The 20,769-nt window shown below is 34.3% G+C and overlaps 3 protein-coding genes across 5 annotated transcripts; 1 reads left to right on the forward strand and 2 right to left on the reverse strand.

Moving 5' to 3' along the window:
* Positions 1–797: 797 nt before the first annotated feature.
* On the forward strand, positions 798–1,262 carry LOC133791369 (uncharacterized). The gene has a single exon (XM_062229297.1). The coding sequence runs from the start codon at positions 798–800 to the stop codon at positions 1,260–1,262; it is 465 nt and encodes a 154-aa protein (XP_062085281.1).
* Positions 1,263–7,496: 6,234 nt separating this feature from the next.
* LOC133789460 (uncharacterized) lies at positions 7,497–9,714 on the reverse strand. 3 transcript variants are annotated; one of them, XM_062227312.1, is made up of 7 exons: positions 9,505–9,714; positions 9,272–9,429; positions 9,089–9,173; positions 8,607–8,871; positions 8,385–8,473; positions 8,033–8,218; positions 7,497–7,900 (listed from the first exon to the last, which is right to left on the reverse strand). In XM_062227312.1, the coding sequence occupies exons 4-7, from the start codon at positions 8,614–8,616 to the stop codon at positions 7,748–7,750; spliced, it is 438 nt and encodes a 145-aa protein (XP_062083296.1). In that variant the 5' UTR covers positions 8,617–8,871; positions 9,089–9,173; positions 9,272–9,429; positions 9,505–9,714; the 3' UTR covers positions 7,497–7,747. The 3 variants fall into 3 exon arrangements, with proteins under 3 accessions (XP_062083296.1, XP_062083294.1, XP_062083293.1); XM_062227310.1 differs by having other exon boundaries at positions 8,385–8,871; XM_062227309.1 differs by having other exon boundaries at positions 7,497–8,218; positions 8,385–8,871; positions 9,272–9,714.
* Positions 9,715–12,128: 2,414 nt separating this feature from the next.
* LOC133790659 (hypothetical protein At1g04090) lies at positions 12,129–15,614 on the reverse strand. Its single transcript, XM_062228368.1, has 2 exons — positions 15,200–15,614; positions 12,129–14,233 (listed from the first exon to the last, which is right to left on the reverse strand). The coding sequence occupies exons 1-2, from the start codon at positions 15,300–15,302 to the stop codon at positions 12,657–12,659; spliced, it is 1,680 nt and encodes a 559-aa protein (XP_062084352.1). The 5' UTR covers positions 15,303–15,614; the 3' UTR covers positions 12,129–12,656.
* Between the last annotated feature and the right edge of the window lie 5,155 nt (positions 15,615–20,769).

Consider the following 20,769-nt stretch of genomic DNA (forward strand, 5'->3'; position numbering starts at 1 on the left):
CATCGGGGCTCGCCGGATCCAGAGGAGTTCGGACGAATGGACTTTAAAATTGCTCCGGATGATCCTGTGGAAAGTGTGAAGGACCTAATGCAGCAGCTCCATGAAAAGTATTTCCAACTGTCATTGGAGAGGACTATCCGCCGTAACCTGGAAAAAATCAACCTCAGTTTGAGGACAAATATTGATGCTTTGGAGAAGAAGTTGCAAGAGAGGTCCTCCCATTTAAATATTCATACCGTTCAGGCCTCAATGGACTACAATGATGCCATATCCGACCAGGGGAAGGTAGCCGAGTCATCCTTCCCGGATATAATGCATGACATGGGGGGCGTTAAGAATATTCGATAGGGAAACGTTCCACGTACTGGGGATCGACTTGTTCCAAGGCAGTAATTTAACAAAACTCCACAACTAACATCATATTGTTGGATGGTAGTAGGTTGGATGGCAATAGTGCAGTCCCAATTAGGTGCCGTATAAATGTAAAAAAATAAACTGATGGTAAGAAGTTATGGTCTTGTAAGTGTCACTATGATGTTTTTGATGCTTCTGTTCTTCATCCATGTAAACAGTATACCCTTTAATATAATGAACTTTGATTCTGTCAAAAAAATGTTGGTAACTAATGATTAAGTGAATGTAGAATAATATAAGGAGGTTGGTATTGATAATGATCTTCTCCTATGGGATCTTATTTGTTGTTATAAACTAATTTGAGTAATTGATGCAAAAATAATAGTTGGAACACACGTGAGTAAAACAGAATAAGTTGAACGGCATTTAAGACTCCCATTGGCATGTCTCCTTATCGGTTGGTTTTTGGTAAGACTTGCCATTTACCGGTGGAATTAGAACATCGAGCATACTGGGCAATGCGAAGGTTGAATATGGATTGGAATGCAGCTGGGAAAAATAGGCTAATGCAATTGAATGAACTTGAAGAGTTTATGAATGAAGCATATGAGAATGCTAAGATTTACAAGGAACGCACCAAGAGATGGCATGATAAGAACTTGTTCCGAAAAGAATTTCAACTCGGTCAGCAGGTATTATTGTTCAATTCACGGTTGAAACTTTTTCCAGGAAAATTGAAATTGAGATGGTCGGGTCCGTACACAGTAGTAACAATGTTTCTGTATGGATCGTTGGAGTTAAAAAATCGAAATAATGAAACATTCAAGGTGAACGGTCAACGTGTGAAGCCATATTTCGGTGGCCCTATTGATCAAGCCAAGTCAATTGTTTTGTTGAAGCCTCTCTGAAGAGGAGGTCAGCGTCCGGCTAAATGACGTTGACGACAGCGCCGTTGGGAGGCATCCCAAGTTCATTTAAGTTTTTTTTAGTTTTTACGAAATTTTCATTGAGACAATTTTTATTTTATTTATTAGTTTTTGCTTTATTTTATTTTTTTGTAAATATTATGGTTTTGTCATCATCAAATACGTATGAAAAAAAATTAAAAAAAAATAAAGAAAAAAAAAATAAAAGAGGAAATTGTGGTTTCTAGAGCAATCCTGCGACCGCAGGAATCATCTTCTGCGGCCGCAGGATCAGAGAGTTGGGAAAAATGGACGTAATCCTGCGACCGCAGAATTTGCATGTTGCGGCCACAGGTCCAGAGCTGCACGCCAAATGAGTCATATTCTGCGACCGCAGGAACCCGTATTTCTTTTAAAAAAGAAGAAGAGCAAATTGTGGTTTCTAGAGCAATCCTGCCACCGCAGGAATCATCTTCTGCGGCCGCAGGATCAGAGAGTTGGGCAAAATGGACGTAATCCTGCGACCGCAGAATTTGCATGTTGCGGCCGCAGGTCCAGATCTGCACGCCAAATGAGTCATATTCTGCAACCGCAGGAATGGGGTCCTGCGGCCGTAGGAACCCATATTTCTTTAAAAATATATATATATTAATAATAATAATAATAATAATAATATTTATATCAGATTTGTTTCATTGTCTCATTCTCCTTCTCTCTTTCTCTCATTCTTTCATTCTTTCAATTTTTTTTTTCAAGAGGCAATCTTAGGCCAACTCCAAGGTTTTGTAAGTATAGCTCTCTTCTACTCATTTTCACTCTCTCTCCATTATCATCTACCATTGTAAGTCCCCTTCCTCTTTCTCCTTTTAATTTCTACATTGTGTTCTTAAGAAATTTTTTCATGCTACTCTCTTCAATCCGAAATTATGTGTAGTGTTTGATAAATATATCTTATTTATGGATTTTTAAGATATTATTGAAATAATTTTGCATGTGAGTGGATTTGCATGTGGATTTTGAGAATCTTTGATTTTGCAATTGGGAAATTTTGACCTAATTTTGGGTCCGAATTTTTCTTTGTGATTTTATGAAATTGAATTGACATTGGTAAAATTAAGAATTATAGTTGCTTATTTTTATGTTCAATTTCATTGTGTCTTCAATTTATTTGGAGAATTTTGCCATTTTCTTATTATAAGGGGTAAATTTGGGCCTTTTGACATTTGAAGGAATTGATCATTGTTTGTGCTTGTTTTGAGTGGGGAATTTTATAAATTAAACATTGATATCACTTTTGCAATTGGTGCCCTTGAATAAATTGTTGGTGGAGTCTGCATTCTTTTGAGTAGTCCTGGTTCTTGAGTCATAATGTCTACCAGTAGAAAACACACTAACACAGGAAAATCTAAGAAACGTCAACCACCTCCCCCACCCATAGAGAATTGGGAAGACCTAAATTTTGAGGATGTGCCTAGGTTTGTCAACCCAACAGCCAATTCTAGGTACGTTCAAGATAAGGAGCGTAGCCTCATTCGAGAGAGAGGGTTTGCTACCAATTGGAAAGATGAATTTATTGTCCCTGAGGAGTATACATCAGTGATTAGAGCCCATAAGTGGGAGGTTTTCTGTGCACCTCCAATTGCTGCTATTATCCCTGTTGTTAGAGAATTTTATGCTAATGCTTTTCATCATGATTATACCTGGGAAGCAACTGTTAGGGGCAAAATTGTGAAATTTCACAAAATTGATATCAATAAATTTTTCAAATTGCCTACCTTAGAACATGATGAATATATGGACTTACAGGATCAACTTTGTGAGGAGAGTACTTGGGACACTATCTTGCAAGCCTTAACCCCGCCAGGTACTGAATGGACCTTCAATGGCACTCATCGAGTGGGGTTTCCCTTCAACTTATTGACTAGGGAGAAAAGAGTGTGGTTATATTTTATTTGTTCAAATCTGACACCCACCGAATCTTTTACCATTGTCACACCTAGTAAAGCCGTATTGCTGTATGCTGTTTTACACAAGAAATCCATAGATGTTGGCAACATTATTGCTTCTAATTTAAATGAGTGTTGTGCCACTGGTTATGTAGGGCTTTATTTTCCTAGCCTCATCACTAGTTTGTGTTTGCAAGCAGGGGTCCCCATTAATGACTTAGAGGAGAAATTGCCCCCTCTAGTTTATGATCTGGTTAAGATTAACAAGGTCAAAACTTTTTCAGCTGATCCTAGTGCAGGTACTTCAAGGCAGGCTGCTCGTCCACCGCCAAGACCTCAGAATCCCAACCAAAGGTTGGACGCTTTAGTGTCACAGTTTCAGCAGCACCACTTGTGGAGTGTCGGTGTGGCACAGAACCAATATGCCTACAACCAAGCTTTCGCCACTCATTTTGGCATAGACACAAGTGGATTTCCACCATTTCCACCACCACCTAATTTCGCATATCCTCCACCTGAGGGGGATGACGAGGCCGGTCCTTCAACCTGAGTCGAGTCAGGTAAGTTTCCTTTCCTTAGCTTTTATTTAAACATTGGGGACAATGTTTTTGATAAGTTTGGGGAAGGGGGATTTAGTTATTTGTGTTAATAGTTAGTTGATTCAAGTAACTGTTTCGTTTGATGTTTTGTGTTTTGTTAAATTGTTAATTGTGTTGTGTGTTAGGGTGTCTAGAGAGTCTGTCGAATCAAGATAACAATGATTAGCCGATGAGAATAAGTGAATGACTTGTAATATAATTCGAGAAAAATATGCTTGATTGTAAAAACAATCCGTGTGCTTGGTTTGACCACTTCTTTTAATTAATTGAATCACTGAATATTTGATCATGATTGGTAAATTCTTGCATTTAAATAAATTTACACTTGCTGAATTTAGAATGTGGAAAGAATGTATGAACAAATTCTAGAACTTGCTTGCTTACTATTTGAGGCGAAATCATAGACAATGCTTGTTTAGGAAAATGATTTAGGCGATTTTTTTGGAACGTTTGAGCCTTTCAAGCCATCCTTGATTAATTTATCCTTAGTTACCCTTTTCGAGCCTAAAAGTATAACTTTTTATTGTGAACCACTTTTTTTGAGCCTAATTGAACACTTAATTATTTTTTTTCATTCCCTTGATCTATACCATGAGCATATAAACATATAAATGGGGATTGAATTGTAATGGGTGTTATTGTTTGATTTGGTTGTCACAATAGAAAAATAAAAGATTGACAGGAAAATTCAGAAAAAAAAAACATAGAAAATAAATTACACTTCTTATGTTTGTTCATATTGAAAGACATAGGTTTGGGGAAGTGTAGTTGAAAAAAAAAAGAGAAAAAAAAAGATACAATTAGTGTGAATTCTTCTCAATCTTGGAAAATAAAGAGTAGGTGCGGGTTGTTTGGATTACAAAGTGGATATCCGGTGTGGTTTGTTTGGATTATATGCTTATGGTGTATATGAGCCTAAATGACTATTTTATCTACCGGTACCTAAGCCTCTCAATACAAGCTTTAAAAGACCTCTTGATTCTTGAACATGCATTGATTTTTATTAGTGGGGAATAATAAGTTAGCAAGCATATGGAAATTTGGGATTTGATGGATTGATGGTGAGAGTTCAGCATGTGTAAATTATTTTAAATATGATTTATTTACTGTTCATGATTGAATAGACAAACAGACCAATGGGTTAAGGTAAGTTGAAGAAGTGGTTGGATTGAAAATCTGGATTACTTGTCAATTATTGTTCGAAAATTATATATGCTTGTCATTCATTAATTTTGAGGCTTTAAAAATTGTGGGTATCTTGATTCCCTTGTTTAGTGTTTTTGTTTGTTTGTTTAGTTTTTCTTAAGTTTTGTTTTCTTTGCTCGATGGCGAGCAAATGTTAAGTTTGGGGAAGTTTGATAAATGAGTTTTAGACTCATTTATCTATGTGCTTTTCAGGTAAAGTATTAGGTGTTTTGATTTGTTTTGTTCTATTTTACGTTTGTTTTTGTATGTTTTCAGGTGTCGAAGGACTTAGGTGACTTAGGTGTGGAAACATGGTGGAAAAATTGACAAAATGACAAAAAGTGGTGGAAAATGTGTTTCAGAGTACTTCCTGCGACTGCAGGAAGTGTGTCTTGCGACCGCAGCTTCAGAGGAGTTTTGCATTTATAGAGCATTTCTGCGACCGGAGGAATAGTGTCCTGTGACCGCAGGATGTGTCTGAAAAGGAGAAAAACGCAGATTTACTCTTGGATATCTGGACTGAGAGAGGAGGCTAAGGAGGCTGTGGATTGATCATCTACTTTTTTTTTTCTTTTCTTTTTAATTTTAGTTTATGTTAATTTCATGTTTATGGATTTCTCAATGATAAACATGAACTAAATTTCTGTTTAGGTTTTCTAATTGACTCTCTTGAAACTCTATTATGATTTAATGCATTTATTTATTTCTTCTCCATCTGAAATTTATTCCGTTTGTGTTTATTGTTTATGTAATTGATTGATCACCTTTTACATATGAATTATGAATTTGAATCAAAATCTGAAAAGTGAGATTTGAATATGCTAAAATTGAATAGACACATATTTCAATTTACAACGAGAGTATCAAATTGGTTTATGTGATTTATGGCTGTATTCATTGCTTCCTATTGTTTGAATTGACCATAGAAATATAGGGGATTCACATTAGGTCCAGTTTTCTCTTTCTTAATTCGAATAGTTAACCTTTTTGTATGCCTATCATTTCAGTGAGAAGAATTTCATTAATAATTAAATTAAAGAATAATAGAGTGGATAGTAGAGAAGATTAGGATTCCTAATTGTTTTACAGTGAATTTAATCCTTGTTCTTCTTATTATTTAATTTCTGCAATTTTTATTTATTTATGTCTTTTTGTTTTCAAAATTCACAATTCCTGTTTTTATTAGTCAAATAGAAACTAAAAATTAATTATTTGGTAATTGATAAATCAGTCTTCGTGGGACGATACTCGTTCTTATCGAGATTTATTACAAATTGTGATTACGTATACTTGCGTAGCTTCATTTTCGCAACAGTTTTCAGGTTAAGTGTTAGGGGTTTAGTTTAGTTTTGTTCAATTTTACGCTTGTTTTTATGTGTTTCAGGTGTCCAAGGGATTAGGTGACTTAGGTGTGGAAGCATGATGGAAATAATGACAAAAGAACAAAAGTTGGGGGAAAACGGTGTTTCAGGCTACTATCTGCGCCTGCAGTAAAAGGATTTTGCGGCCTAGACTGAGAGAAAAGGAGGCATTTTTGCAGACCTGGACTGAGAGAAGAGGAGTGGGATCATATTTTGGAGAAGAATTGTTATCAATATGAATATTTTGGAGTGGGATTATATTTACTTTATGATTAATTTTTTTTTTTTGTTTTATGGATTTCTTAATGATGAACAACTACATTCTGTATTAGGGATTTTAATTGAATCACTGGAAACTATTTTACGAATTAAAACAAAGTTTTATTTTATTTATTCCTCTATTCAAATTTCTTGTTTGAGAATTGATTGGCCATCAAATTTCATAACCTACACGATTTTTAATCAAAACTTACAAAGTGAGATTTGGATATGCTATAATTAACTGGACATAAAATTGATCATTCAACTTTCCGTATATGATTATTTATGTGGTTCTTCAGTTGTTGTTCTTATTGCCTCCTAATGCTGAATTTCTCATAGAAATATAGAAAATGATTCGTAAGGTTGAGTTTTATATTTCATAACTTGAATATAAATAGATTTTGTTAACTTGCCATCTTAATAAGAATAAAGAATAGAATCGATGAATATTAGAGTGGATAGTGGATGAGATTGAATTCCCTAATTTATTTTTCTATTAAATTAATTTCTTGAAGTGTTTCTGTTAGTGTTTTCAATTTATGGTTCTGAGTTTCAATTGTAATTATTTTGTTCATGCAGTAAATTTTCCATTTTACAAATCAAACATTCCATTAACCAAATAGAAATTATAAATTAATTTTCTGGTAATTGCTAAATCAGTCTGTGTGGATGATACCCGAATTTACCGGTTTTATTACGAATTGCGATTACGTATACTTGTGTAACACAAAAACCTCGCCACATTTTCATTTTGTGCTTATTCCCTTTCAAACAAAGATTTAATATGACAGCTATGATATTTCACATAGGAACCAAATTGAGGTCATTTTCTATGTTCTCCATTCAAGTTGGACAACTAACATTACAAATTTGTCAAGGACAACATGCACACAAGTTAAAATCTCTACAAATGTTAGTCTGTACAACTAAAAAATATCTTCACATGACTGTCCACCATCCATATATTGTGTTATGTGTTAGAAAGAAATATTCAACCGACTTGTAAAAATTTGAAGTAGAGAAAGAGCAAAATGGCCCGGTATCGGTCCCAAAAGATGAAGTACTTGTGCAACCAATTCCATCCTATACGCGGTCCCAAAAAATAACAACTGTCAAACACTCCCCTGTAAATGCACTTAAAATAACTTCCTATTTAATCCCCCCCTCATTCCCTGGTTCTTCGTCTTCTTCCATACATCGAAACCAAGCTGAACTTTGCCCCAAATTTTGTTGTGCGTAGAAGTCACCAGCCCAAGAGCAATGCGAATCCTCTCATTCGCAGAATTAAACTAAAATGAAAATCATTCAATACATATTATAACTCAGTACATCCATATTAAGAAAACTTTTGTAATTAAGGACAAACAAGATTAAAAAGTTATTTAACATACCCCTCTTCAACATATATAAAAGACACTTACAACGGAGTGTTTGAAATAGACCTCGTGACGACCCTCAATCCGGTTAATGACGTGGATGCCACAGTCATATCCATTTGATTGTTGAAGAACTCCAACATTTGTCTGAACCTGAAAATGGGTGAATGAAAAAGAAGGCCCCATTTTGTCGGCTATTTGGTCAGCAAGTAAGTAATCAAGCTTCTCCATCTGAAGATCAATTAACAAAATCATCAACTTCTAAATTCATGAATATATTACACTCCCACCTTAACTAGTTCTCTTCCAAATTTAACAATAAAACATTTCATTAAAATACCATTCTTATTTTGCAACTATTAACTTAATCCCACACCAAAATCTAAGTTACACTTACCACCATTTTCACAAGAGCACTTCCAGTTGACGACCCATGTTTGTCCAACATCGAGTCACATATTTCTACAATACCATCACCGATGTGTACTATAAAAAGCAACCAGTGTTCTATTTTGTCATTGTGGATTGGAATAAAAATTTGCAACTCAGAAACATAACATTACTAATATTTAATATTAGTGCACAAGAGAACAGTACAAAGTTTGTAAGGGGAACATACATGCTGACATTTCTTCAAATCACCAAAGTAAAACTTCCGCGCAGAATCATCACGACCATTGTCTGGGAATAAACTATCAATGCTAATTCCAGCTACCTGTGTTGTGATATAGTCGAATTTAGTATTTATCAGGCCCAAACAACCAAACTAACCAATGAATAGACCAACCTACTGTCAATCTTGTATTCAAATACCAAGCTCTTTCGTCTTCTGCTGACACTAGCAGAGCTGCACGTGTATTCACCTCGCAAACAACATTCAACACCTACATAAGTAAAATAATATCAAAATAAATTATTAAACCAAAAAACATAACATACTTGAATTAAACATTCATGTGCTCCAACTGTTTCTAAAATCTAATTCTATACTACTAAATGCATATTCAATTTTATGCATGAACCCGACTTTATACAAACAGATGCAAAATTAGTTTATTATAATATTTCAACAAATTAAAAAGGTTAAGTGTTAAACCTCACCTCACCCATCACCTTCTTACCCGGACCCAAGCTTCTAATCAAATCTCTATTGAGGAAATTAAAATCCGTCTCCACCAATATTTCACTGCATACAATCAAATTATTTGCTACTTACAATAATTTAGATATATAAACTGTCATTTATTCTCCATAATTATATAAATTTGAATCAAATGAACTTACTCAGGTACAACTGGGTCAAAAATAAATTCAACCAGTGACGCAATATCATGATCGTCAAGTATCGGGGCACTTGCATTAAACGGACCAATCATTTTCATCTGAACATCACCCTTTAATAGTGCAGAGCTAAGTGGCAATGACTGAGAACTACTCTCACCCTGCATATACATAATATTCGGTACTAAAGACAATAATATTGAACAATTAAATAAAAAATTTAATATCATCGTTACCTTTCCAATATGGGAACTACCACCTAATGCACCTGCCCGACGATGGCTTGTTCCCTTAACGTCTGTAAATAATGTCATCGGCTTTATCATACCTACTCTAGCCTTCTGCATTATCCACAATCAAATATAAATATGTCTTCAAAATAATGCTTTTGTATATACAACAGAAATATAAGAACATTCAAATTCAAATTACTTACTTTCATCGACATCTCACACTGCAGTAGAGTTTCTCCAAATTGGGATGACATCTTAAAAACTTTATCGTCAAAATTTCCCCTCTTCATTCCCCCACAACTACCCTTCGTCTTATGTATAACCTTTTCATTTTTCTAACATAAATTAGTAGAACTTACAGAACCAAATTTAATACCACTCAAACCAGAAGAAGAAGTGGGGTGATTCAACTCCCCGGATTGACTTTTACGCTTCGGTACTTCACCACCATGGATATCTCCAACCTTAGTTTCATACTTATTACCCCCTTTGACGAAACGAACTTGCTGGATATCCAAATCAACCCCTTTCCCTTCATCATAAATCATTTGGTTCACGAGTTTCGCATCATCACAATTGCTGCCAAATCTTGTAACCATTTCACATTCATACATTCTTCACTCATCATCTCTACGTTTCCTAAGATCAATTAATGTCTGCAAATCACCCATTATAATCCGTACACTATCCTTCACCTCCCGATACTCATTCCTTAGGCTTTCCACAGAGTTTAATATGCGATTAAGAAATAACTCTTCCATACTAAGTCTCTTGAATTTTATCAACTTAAATTTCAACTTTCCTTTATCAATTATGTCATCAAAACATAACATAATCAATAACCACTAATATATAACATTTTATAGTTTTAGACTTTCAAAGAACAACATCTCAACCATTCGATATCAGTTTTACCTCCAAAACTCTATGATACTCACCTTCACTAAATCTATGAATTTCCTAAGAGAAGTTAGATTAATAAACACAAGTTAATGGAAAATTGACACAGTAACAAACATGACAGAAAATCCATTTAGATTAAATTGTCCTGATATGAATGAAAATGGGAAAGAACGAACATCTAAAGTTTCACCTCATATTAATAATACTTAAAACTGCAATAGACACATGGTCCCTTAAAAATGAACAAAAACAGAAACTTAATTATGCAAAACGTTGAACCATTGGGCAAACAAACACAGGTTAATTCTCAGTTTCTCTGTACCATAAGCCTCTCTCGCTCTCTCTCTCTATATATATATAAATTCTCCTGATAAGTTCCACAAATCCTAAGCTATACTGTAAGTAACACACTTGCAAGCAAGAAAACTTAACTCAAATAGAAATAAAACCAAGAACAAAACAAACCCTTACGGCAAAGTAATTTTTTTTTGCATGTATAACACAAAAGGTCCACACTTTGCAAGAAAAAAATCATAGACAATATTAAGGTGACAGAGTGACACTTTGCAGTGGGAATACCTTGTTTTCTTTGCCTCCCTCAACGAAAACCAGAAAAATTCTCTCTTCTCTCAATACATGTATAGCTCAAGCTGAGAAGAAGAAAATATGGGTCAATAGAAAAAATGTAGGTATCCAAAAGACCAAAGCACGTTTTCTTATTAATAAACGAAATAAAATAAAAATAGATCGAAAAGAGATTCCAAGGCAATAATCATGACAAACCAACCACCCTTAATTCTGTAGAGTGCGCCACTGTATATTATATATATTAGGTCTGTTTTTATGTTTATATAATATACAAAAGCACATGAGTTCATCATTTCTAATCCTTGTCCATTTCTCTCACTTTTTTCCCTTGTTTTGTTTTCCTTTTATCAGAAATAAAACGCATATATTTCAGAAACCAATATATATAATATACATATCAGAAACTAAATCATATCATTTCATTTGCTATAAATCAAATAAACTATGGAATACCTTGTTTTCAAGCTGAGAAGAAGAAAATGGAGAAGGAGAAATGATCTCACGGCTGAACTTTGAAAAAACAAAGTTCAGTGAAGAAGAAAGGATAAATCAAACAAAGTTCCATTATGTTACGTGTAGCATATATATCAAAGTAAAAAAAGGAGAAAGATAGATACAATCTGACTACATGATACACAAATTGACTAATATCTGACAAAAACATTTATAGCTTCTTCATCTCGTGGTGTATACCACTTATAATAAATACTATTTGTACATAAAAACAGCCTACAAATCTGACTATAATAAACTAAGTATAATAATACAAATCGGTAATGATAACAATAATAATAATAAACTAATACAAACCCCCTACAACTAATATATAATAATAAAACTCTTACTAAAATCTGACTAAATCATACGTAATGATAACAATAATAATAATAAAGTAATATATATATTAAACAAAACTTAAAATAAACTAATATATATACTTAAAAACCGTAGGTGCGGGCGTTCCGTACGCCCGCACCAAAGAAACCCTCTATGTATTTATATGAACTTTCATCATTACGGAAAAACAAAAAGAAGATTAAAATATTGTGTAATTTTTTTTTTTTTGCCAAATTCAGCACTATTTTTAGATTCACTCTACACTTTGAAATTCTAACAAACGGTTCCAAAGCTCCAAGTGATCTTACAATGGAAATCAATCGTATTGAATATTTTAAACGAACCCCACAATTACAAACCACAATCATCTGGAATGATAAATAATAGTACATAACATACAACAAGCCAATCACTCCACAGACCGATCAAGTACAACAATATCAATTGATTGGTTTGAGAGAGAGTTTCAGTGTCTTTCTATGGCTGCCAAGAGCCAGGAATTCTTGCTAACATTGGATGATTGATGGCACAGAAAGACCAACTCCAATTCTATTATCTGCTAACTGTCACCTTCAACACACACAGTGTAGACTTCTAGTAAATGAGAGAAGACATATTGTGTAACTAAACATATTCATGTCCTTTCATCCTGAAACTACCATAAATGCCCTTCTTGCTGTGCTGCCAAAAGCGTTTTGCTGCAGCATGAAAAACTGAGTATCATCCCCAAAACGGGTTTATATACAATTTTCAGTATTGCATTTAGGAACCAAGCTCTTCAAGTTTTAGCTTTGAAATATGATAAGTGGCATATTAGCATGGCAAAACTAATATCTTTCATCACCTTCCCAATTATCCTTCTCCTTTGGTCCAGTTGGTCCTTCCTCACCATAAAGCTCAGTTGGAAACAAATCAAATAAGTTCTCAACTGAAAATCGAAAATAAAATGGAAGAATATCAAGTATTTTGTCTAGTTCTGATCGAGAATCATACACTACTGTTGGACCCCATTCCCTCATATACTGCAACCAACATGGTTCTGCAACAACTCCCTCACCAAGATACTCAGCTGCAATGATCTGATACCTTGTACTAGAATCGATGAAAAACTTGCTACGAGCAACATCATTTCTGGCCCCTATTCCAAGCTTTGTCGAGCCTTGAATGTATGTACCGGGATGTGGGTAGCTAGCATGGCCGTGTTTTGATGCATAAACTACTGCCTTGTTCCCTTGGATGAACTCCAAGTCAGAAGCATCCACCCATCTACCACCACTGTGTTCTGAGAAGTAGATTTCCCACAGTTCTCCGGTGAAGTTGCTCACACGAAGGGTGTAGTGCTCCCAATCACCCACATGTTCTCCTATCTTGTTCATTGCAATGGTCAACAAACCAACTTTAAGGGTGGACGGTCCATTAAAAGGGCAAAACACCCACATAGCTATATCAGTAAAAGTCCCTCCCAGTGCTGGTTTCACATGAACATAAAGCTCCGAACTCTCCATATTTCCTCGCTTGAGATGTTCTTTTGCCTCATCATCACCAGGCAAATCTATCCAAAACTCACCATCATTCATTCCTCCAGCAGGCAAGTTTGAGCCTCCAAACTTGATAGGTTCAACCTTATTAGAGCCATCTCTGCAGAGAAGTGCCCCATTTTTGAAAAACCATTGTACTGAAGAAGCCAAATATTCCTCATCAGGATGGAAGAATAAAGTAGGCCCATAATGCTGAATGAGAGCATGAACTTGGTCAAGATTAGGCATTCCTTCCAGACAGGAGTTCACATTCTTTAAGCACCCGATAAATAAATCTTTCTCAGAATTCCAATAGCTACTACAGAAGAATGTACCAACTGAAACTCCTTGGCACCACATCCCCCTCTCGCAAGGCATTGTGCTCCAAATTTGAAATGCATCCTTGGAAAACTTTGAATCCATGGTGAATACTGCATCACCTGTTCGACAAGTCTCAGTAAGATCTTCTCTGACGCACCTAACTTCATCAACTTTGGGCTCCTCAGGGTTATTAGTGACAACAAAGCCCACCGCTGTGTAACCAGTTGGTGGATTTGGCAACCAGAAATAACCACAACCATCATTATGGGAGTCTGCACTCCAGATTAAAGAATAGTTAACAGGCTTTTTCAGTGCGGGTAAGCTTGATTCAGAGTCTTGTGGCTTAGGAGTAGAAGCTTCACGAGCTACAAGCACGTAACCTCTCAATGGCTTGTTACTGGGCTGGCAGTAGTGACCAAGACAGAAAAAACCTTCAGGAATGTTTACAGGCTTATAAAATGAAACCCCATTTGGTTTTCCATGTAGACTACAAACGCTCTCAAACTTGGTGATTTTGGCAACTTCAATTTCTCCAAGAGATATTCTTCCGGTTCCAAAACCTTGGCCTAAGCACAAGCCAGTATAAACATTCTTAGAAAACTGATTACCAGTACAAACTTAATGATATCTGATTCTTTTCTACTAGTTTTGTTGTGGACTATTACATTACTTAAGAAAGATCCTATTACACATACCAATATAGATAGAAATATTAAAACTTAGCACCACGGTTCAACTTTAGAAGAGTCTTTCAAATAGCTTGATGATTTCTTCTTTTATTTTAAGAAAAAAAAAGTTTTGAAATATCAAATAGTAAAAGTTTTTTCTTTCTCATTTGCTGAAATCATGCCTTCAGTCCAACTTCGACTAGTAGTACAAAGATGACAACTAAATAATCATTATTATTTTCTAAAGGTATATAATAAAACTGGCACACAAAATTTTGTACTTTGAACTTGGGGTACCTCAAAAATCACTTTTCACATTCTTAATCAACGAAGCCAGTTAGTTCTTACTCCTTTTTTTAATAGAAATAGATCGCCTAATTACCTTTGCTTTTATTGGTCACCAAATATATGAAAATAATTAGTAATCAAACATAATCTTTTAATGATAGTCTATATAAAAGGATTTTTTTCACATTCAAAACTAACTCATAAAATAGGGAACTTGTCTAAGAAAATTATACAATAAGGAATCATTGTTAAGGTTTTTCCAGCCAATAACCGAAATTTAAATAGATGATATGAAAAACGGCTCATCAATTACTCAAAAACATATAAACGAAATCAAGACCACCAAGATTAAATGTCAAGGGAGAAAGAAAAGGGGTAGTAATAGTGAAAATTGAAAGCATATTATTTTGAAGCAAAGTTACAGATTTTCTGGAGAAAAATATCCAAGAAAACAGAAAAATTTAAGAAACAAAAGGGAGGTTTTTGTTTTTCAAAACTTTGTCCCAGAAAAATCAAGAAATGGGTTTGTTTTATTGTTATTTTTTTTTTTTGAATTGTTACTTATAAAGGACATACCTTTAGGCCATGCCGGAAGTGGTGAAGGTAAAGAGAAGGGTTGAGGCTCAGAGTAATGAAACTCTGGTTCACTGTTCCAGCACCAACACTCACACCCAAACATTTTGATGACCAGAACTCTCTCAAATTCAATAACCCAAAAAGATTTTTTTCCTAGATTATGATCCTCAACCCTCTATACTCTTATTTATTTGAAAGGTCAAAACCAGAGAGAAGAAAGAGAGCCCCCTCTCTCTCTCTCTCTCTGAAATTTAAAAGAGAGAATAGTCACAGAGTCCCAACGTGAGAAAACAGAGATAAAAGCTCGAGAAAGGTCTCTGCTTTAAGACTTGATCAGCTGAAGGAGGAGGAGAGAGAGAGAGAGAGAAGATGAGTGAGAAAGAGGAAAGCAGCTTGGGTGAGAAATAAATAAGGAAAAGTTAAAATAACAATAAAAAGAAAAAGGAAGGTGTTTTAGTTGGTGGCATGGTTTTGGATGGTACTTTGTTTTGTTTTTACTTCTAAGCTTTCATTATTTGGAAGCTTCATGCCATTGCCTTCCCTTTATTCTCTCCTCTAAGGACATGTTTGGTAGGAAAAAAAGTTTAGGAAGAGAAAGTTTAGTGAAGTGAGTGATAGAGAAAATTAACTGATATTATTAAACTAAATCATGTGTTTATATAGGTTTGCAATTATGTTTTAAGGGATTTGTAATTATCTTTATGTAGTTATTTAATTTATTTCCTTATTAGTTTAGGATTAGATTTTTTCTTTATTTGTATTGATTAGTGAAAATTTGTGCTATTGTTTATTAAATTTATATTCTCTACTCTTAAAGAATAGATTAGAATTTGAGTGTTAGAATAATTATAAAAAATATATGTCTAATAATTTTTTTAAAAGAAAATGATGACATTAAATATAAATTTTTTCATCCTTTTAAAATGGATTGAATTTTATAAATTTGAAGTAAAAACTCTCCCTTGATCTCTCCTCTTTCTTCTTTTCTCTCTTGCCTTCTTCTTTTAGGACTCCTCGGGCGTTGTGGGCATGGGGTCCCCTCAGACTTCGGGGACTTCTTCGGGGTCACGCACCCTTCTCATAAGGTCAAGTGGCTAGGAAGCTCGTTGAACTATTTTCTGTTTGTGGGGAGCCTTAGCTCTTTCTCCCACAGGGGCTGGGAGCACTAGGGGTACACTAGCTGGGTGAACTAGTGGTACGCCAGTTGGTTCTTGTGGCATGTCAGCATGTCGTGCAGGTGGCACACCGGCTGGCTGCACAACTGGTATCTTAACTTAGGGGTCCACCTAGAGCCCTTAGGCTGTCAGTGTGACTCTCATGGCATTTACCACCTCTTGCAAGGCGACGATATTGTCTTTTTGTGCCTCCATTTCACACTGCTGGGAGACAATTTGATCCTTTAACGCCGCCACTTCTGGTGGCTCTTCGAAACGAGATGACATCGAGTAGTCAGTGTCCCTATCGTCTCCGTCGTAACCTTTGTTGTCTACCACCTCCAGAATAGCTACAGGAGGTGGACGGACTTGGTCTCCTCCCACGGTGGCAGGGAGGTCTTTTTCAATGAGTGTTTTGCGAGTGTTCATCATTGTTGAAACTCTTGTTTTCTTCAAGCTCTCAATGAAAGTACAATAATGCTGACTAGCTTTTTTTGCTAACAACTAAATAAACAAAAAGCTTAAAGAAAATGAGATTGGAACATAGATTTTTACGTGCTTCAAGTTATTAATTAACTCTAGTCCACGAGTCACTTGTATTAGGATGTGTACGCCCTGATTTTCCCACGGGCTGATTAGCAAGCTGAGCTGCGGCCTAATCATGATTATCTCGTGGACATCCATAAAACCGGAGCTGCCGTCATAAGGTCGTACCTCCTTAGCTCAGACTCTGAAGGCCGAGCCTGCCTAAGAACTGAGTCCGGACTCTGAAGGCCAAAGGTCGAGTTAAATATCCAGCTCGTGGTACGAGCTGGATCTGGAGGCTATGACCCTTTGTAAAGTCAACACACGCAAGATAAACGTGCATATATCAGACATCACGTATCTGATATGCCCCTGACTTCTTGGACACGCAGCAGGAACGTGCTTATTCAGACACCCACGACTGGGTTGGGCCGTGCGGCCCATTATCTCCTTACCTATTGATTTGACCACACTCATGTGTCAGGTTTAGGAATTAATCATGAATGTCACAGAGTTGATACAATAGGTAAGAAGGTCACGGGATGACCTTCTTACCAACTCCCAGGTGCCTTCTCCTACAAATATGGAGACCCTGGGAGTTGATAAGGGTTGGATTCTCTCTTGTAAGAAAGACCCTGTAATCAAATATCCAGTATATAGCAATAATACTGACTAGTGGAGTAGAAGGATTTTAACCTTTGAACCACTTAAAAAACGTGTCTTGAGTCACCCTTTCATTTCTAAGATCATATATTTGTTTCGGTTCAACATTAGCATTAACCCCTTTCTCTTGTTTTCTTAATTATCTGTTGGCGAAGAACCGCGTCAACAGGATGCTTAAGAACTTGCACAACTCAAGTTCTCTTGGTTTTCAAGTCGCGAGTAGGCTCACTTTGAAAGTATGAATCATATCCTTTACAATGTGTGCCATAACCTTATTTATAGGCTCCTAGGACAATTAAGCTCATTAATTGGAGCTGATTACAATGATTCTTCCTTAATGAGGGTTTGTTGCATAATAAATACACATTCTATAATTAGATAAGCTAATGGGCTCCAACGTATCTTGGTGGGCCCAAAGTGAGGAATGACAGCCCATCGACATTGTTTGAGCGGTAGCTGCACGTTTTTCCATGTTAAGTGGGATATCCATTTTGTTGCTTGTACGGAGTCGACACCATGTACGATCTATGTGACAGTAGGTGTCAGAAAGCGTCTGTGGTCCAGGGTCACTATGCTTGACACCTGGCTACCGTTCTCTTGGTCTGGAGGAAGGTCCTCGCAGACTTGGAGGAGGTGATCAGGGAGGAGATGGTCTTGTAGTGAGACTTGGAGCACCACCCTGTGACAGGGTCCTCGGGGAATGATGCTTCTAGGCGATGTAGTCCTCCAGTGGTGGTGAACTGTGACGAAGAATGAGCTTAACCCCCGTGAAGCCTTAAAGCAGACTTCAGAGAACTTTATCAGCTTACGTGGAATCCTAATTACCCTTAATTTGTGCCACATGTCACTCGGAGAAAACACTGACAACAATTATAATTTATCAAATATTTTTACTATATTATCAAATTGATTATAATTATTAAATTAACATTTAACTATTGAAATTTATATAAATATTTATGAATAAATATTATCACAGCCATCCAATTGTCACCCATATATATGTTGTATTATTTTGAAACCACATCACGAATAAGGGTCAAAAGTAAAACATTTCATTATATTCTTCAAGGTAATGTAATAAAATAATTAGTTGCTTCACGTAAACATTTCTTGCTGTTATGTCTTTAGGAGTTGGCAAGCATTTGTTATTACTTACACCTCAATCGAAACAAAAATAAAATAAAACAAAAAATACAAAAAAGTATAGACATAATACATACTTTAGTGCTATACATCATCAACAAGCAAATTAACATGTCTCACTTAATAATACTTACCTCATTGCTTAATTAATTTGGAGAACTTAGTAAAATCACAAAATAAAACCTTATTTGTTTAATCATTTTTTAATAAATATGAACTCTTCCAATAATTATATTAAGAAAATAATTTTGATAAAAAAAAAGATATTCTTATAGATTCAAAAATAAAAATATGATTAATTCAATGCACTTTTTGAATTGTTTTATGTATACACATATTGCACATTATTAATATTTTGTTTTCTTTGATTTAATTAACTAATTTGTTAATTATCAATATATGTTTTTTTAGCTTGCTTGCGCCTAGGAAAGAAAAAGACAAATTGATAAATTAACAAAAAAAAAAATTATCTATTTTTTGTTTCTACATGCTTGAAGAAACATCTTAGATTGATTTCGTTTTTCTTAGAAAAAATAAATATAAACAAAAAAAAAAGACCCAAAACTAATGTATGCTAGTTACACATTATTAATAAGATAAATAAAAAAAATAGGGAGATGGTCTCCTTTGTTTCCATTATGTATCTATTATAAAGCTTATAATTCCACGACTTGGTGAAATATAATGGTCAACTTCTTTTAATAATAGATTTCAAAAAAAAAAAAATCTTTTAATAATAAACAAATATAAATAATGTACCTACCTTATCCAAATTGACATCATACACGTTTTTCATCCAGACTTTATTCACATCATTTTCATACAGCTTATATATATATAATCTACATTTTTTCTCATTTTAAATTAATAAAAATAGCAGATTTTAATTTGGTATCTCTAAAATAGTTTTTATTTTTTTCTTCAATATTTATTTCTCAGAGTATAAGTAGTGTAAAAATAAAAAATTGTATTAAAAAAATATTTTACTTGCAGGCTTTGTTTTGCTACTCAAGAATTTATATCATAGTGATGCAATGGCATCAATGCCAAGTTGCCTTATGGAATCTTCAATCTTATAAATAAACAAAACAACCACAATATAAATATATAAATTCATTTTTTTTTCCGAAACTAATAATTTGCCTGTGTTTAAAAGGAAAAAATACTGATTTTCCATCTTTGGATGTATTACACTTTTATTATTTCTCAATAAAATGTATATTGTTAAAAAAAAATACTAATGTAATTGGTTTCTAACATATCATTTCGTTTGAGCATACAAGAAAAAAAATCAATTTATTAGTTCTGTTCAAATATTCGTATCTATAAATTAATATGCCAAAGTTTGTTCGAATATACAATAATAATAAAAATTGGACATCTGATATAAATATTTGAGTTATTGAGTGGTTCGATGAATTGGTCCCATTGCATTAATTGATCAAATGACTCTTTGCAGTTATCCACTTTAATGTATATCTACATATTTATATATATATATATATAAATGTGTTACATGCATTTCAATGATTTTTGCTTTGTATACAATGTTACTCAAACAAACATTATTAGTTCATTCATTATTTTGCTCATAAAAGTGGTCAGTTGGACTACACTACACATTACCACATATGCAACTTGCCAACCTATGTTTTGTCTATACTAAATTATCAACCATTTTCTGTTAATATGTTTTGTTTTCTAAAATTCATTTAAAATATTTTATATATATATATTTGTTTGGGGATAGACTATGATGTTGGCAAAAGTTCTTTTCATGAATAGTTATAAATTTTAATTTTTTATTATTACAGTGAATATTGTAGTTATTTAGAATATCTTATAAATTTTTTAAAATTTTCGAATAATTTATGGTGTCGAAAATTAGGTTCAAACAATCGAATTTTTCATGCGTGTATTTTTTAGTACACGCGTACAACAAACTGATTGAACTTTGTTTTTAAGTAAATTTTTTATAATTTTTTAAAATCTAATAAGATATTTTAAATAATTATAATATACATTATTATTATAAAAAATTAAAATTTATAACTATTCACACGTGTCAAAACTAATTTTTGC

This window comes from Humulus lupulus, chromosome 7 (genome assembly GCF_963169125.1).
Source record: "Humulus lupulus chromosome 7, drHumLupu1.1, whole genome shotgun sequence".
Classification (NCBI taxonomy): domain Eukaryota; kingdom Viridiplantae; phylum Streptophyta; class Magnoliopsida; order Rosales; family Cannabaceae; genus Humulus; species Humulus lupulus.

What these genes read in the sequence shown, in the direction of transcription:
- LOC133791369 (XM_062229297.1), top strand. Translation starts at nt 798, where the DNA reads ATGTCTCCTTATCGGTTGGTTTTTGGTAAGACTTGCCATTTACCGGTG.
- LOC133789460 (XM_062227309.1), bottom strand. Translation starts at nt 9,615, where the DNA reads ATGCAGAAGGCTAGAGTAGGTATGATAAAGCCGATGACATTATTTACA. An exon ending in TTTGACCCAGTTGTACCTGA is followed by an intron (nt 9,174 to 9,271) that starts GTAAGTTCATTT and finishes GATTGTATGCAG; the next exon opens with TGAAATATTGGTGGAGACGG. An exon ending in GTAAGAAGGTGATGGGTGAG is followed by an intron (nt 8,872 to 9,088) that starts GTGAGGTTTAAC and finishes TTACTTATGTAG; the next exon opens with GTGTTGAATGTTGTTTGCGA.
- LOC133790659 (XM_062228368.1), bottom strand. Translation starts at nt 15,302, where the DNA reads ATGTTTGGGTGTGAGTGTTGGTGCTGGAACAGTGAACCAGAGTTTCAT. An exon ending in ACTTCCGGCATGGCCTAAAG is followed by an intron (nt 14,234 to 15,199) that starts GTATGTCCTTTA and finishes GCTTGTGCTTAG; the next exon opens with GCCAAGGTTTTGGAACCGGA.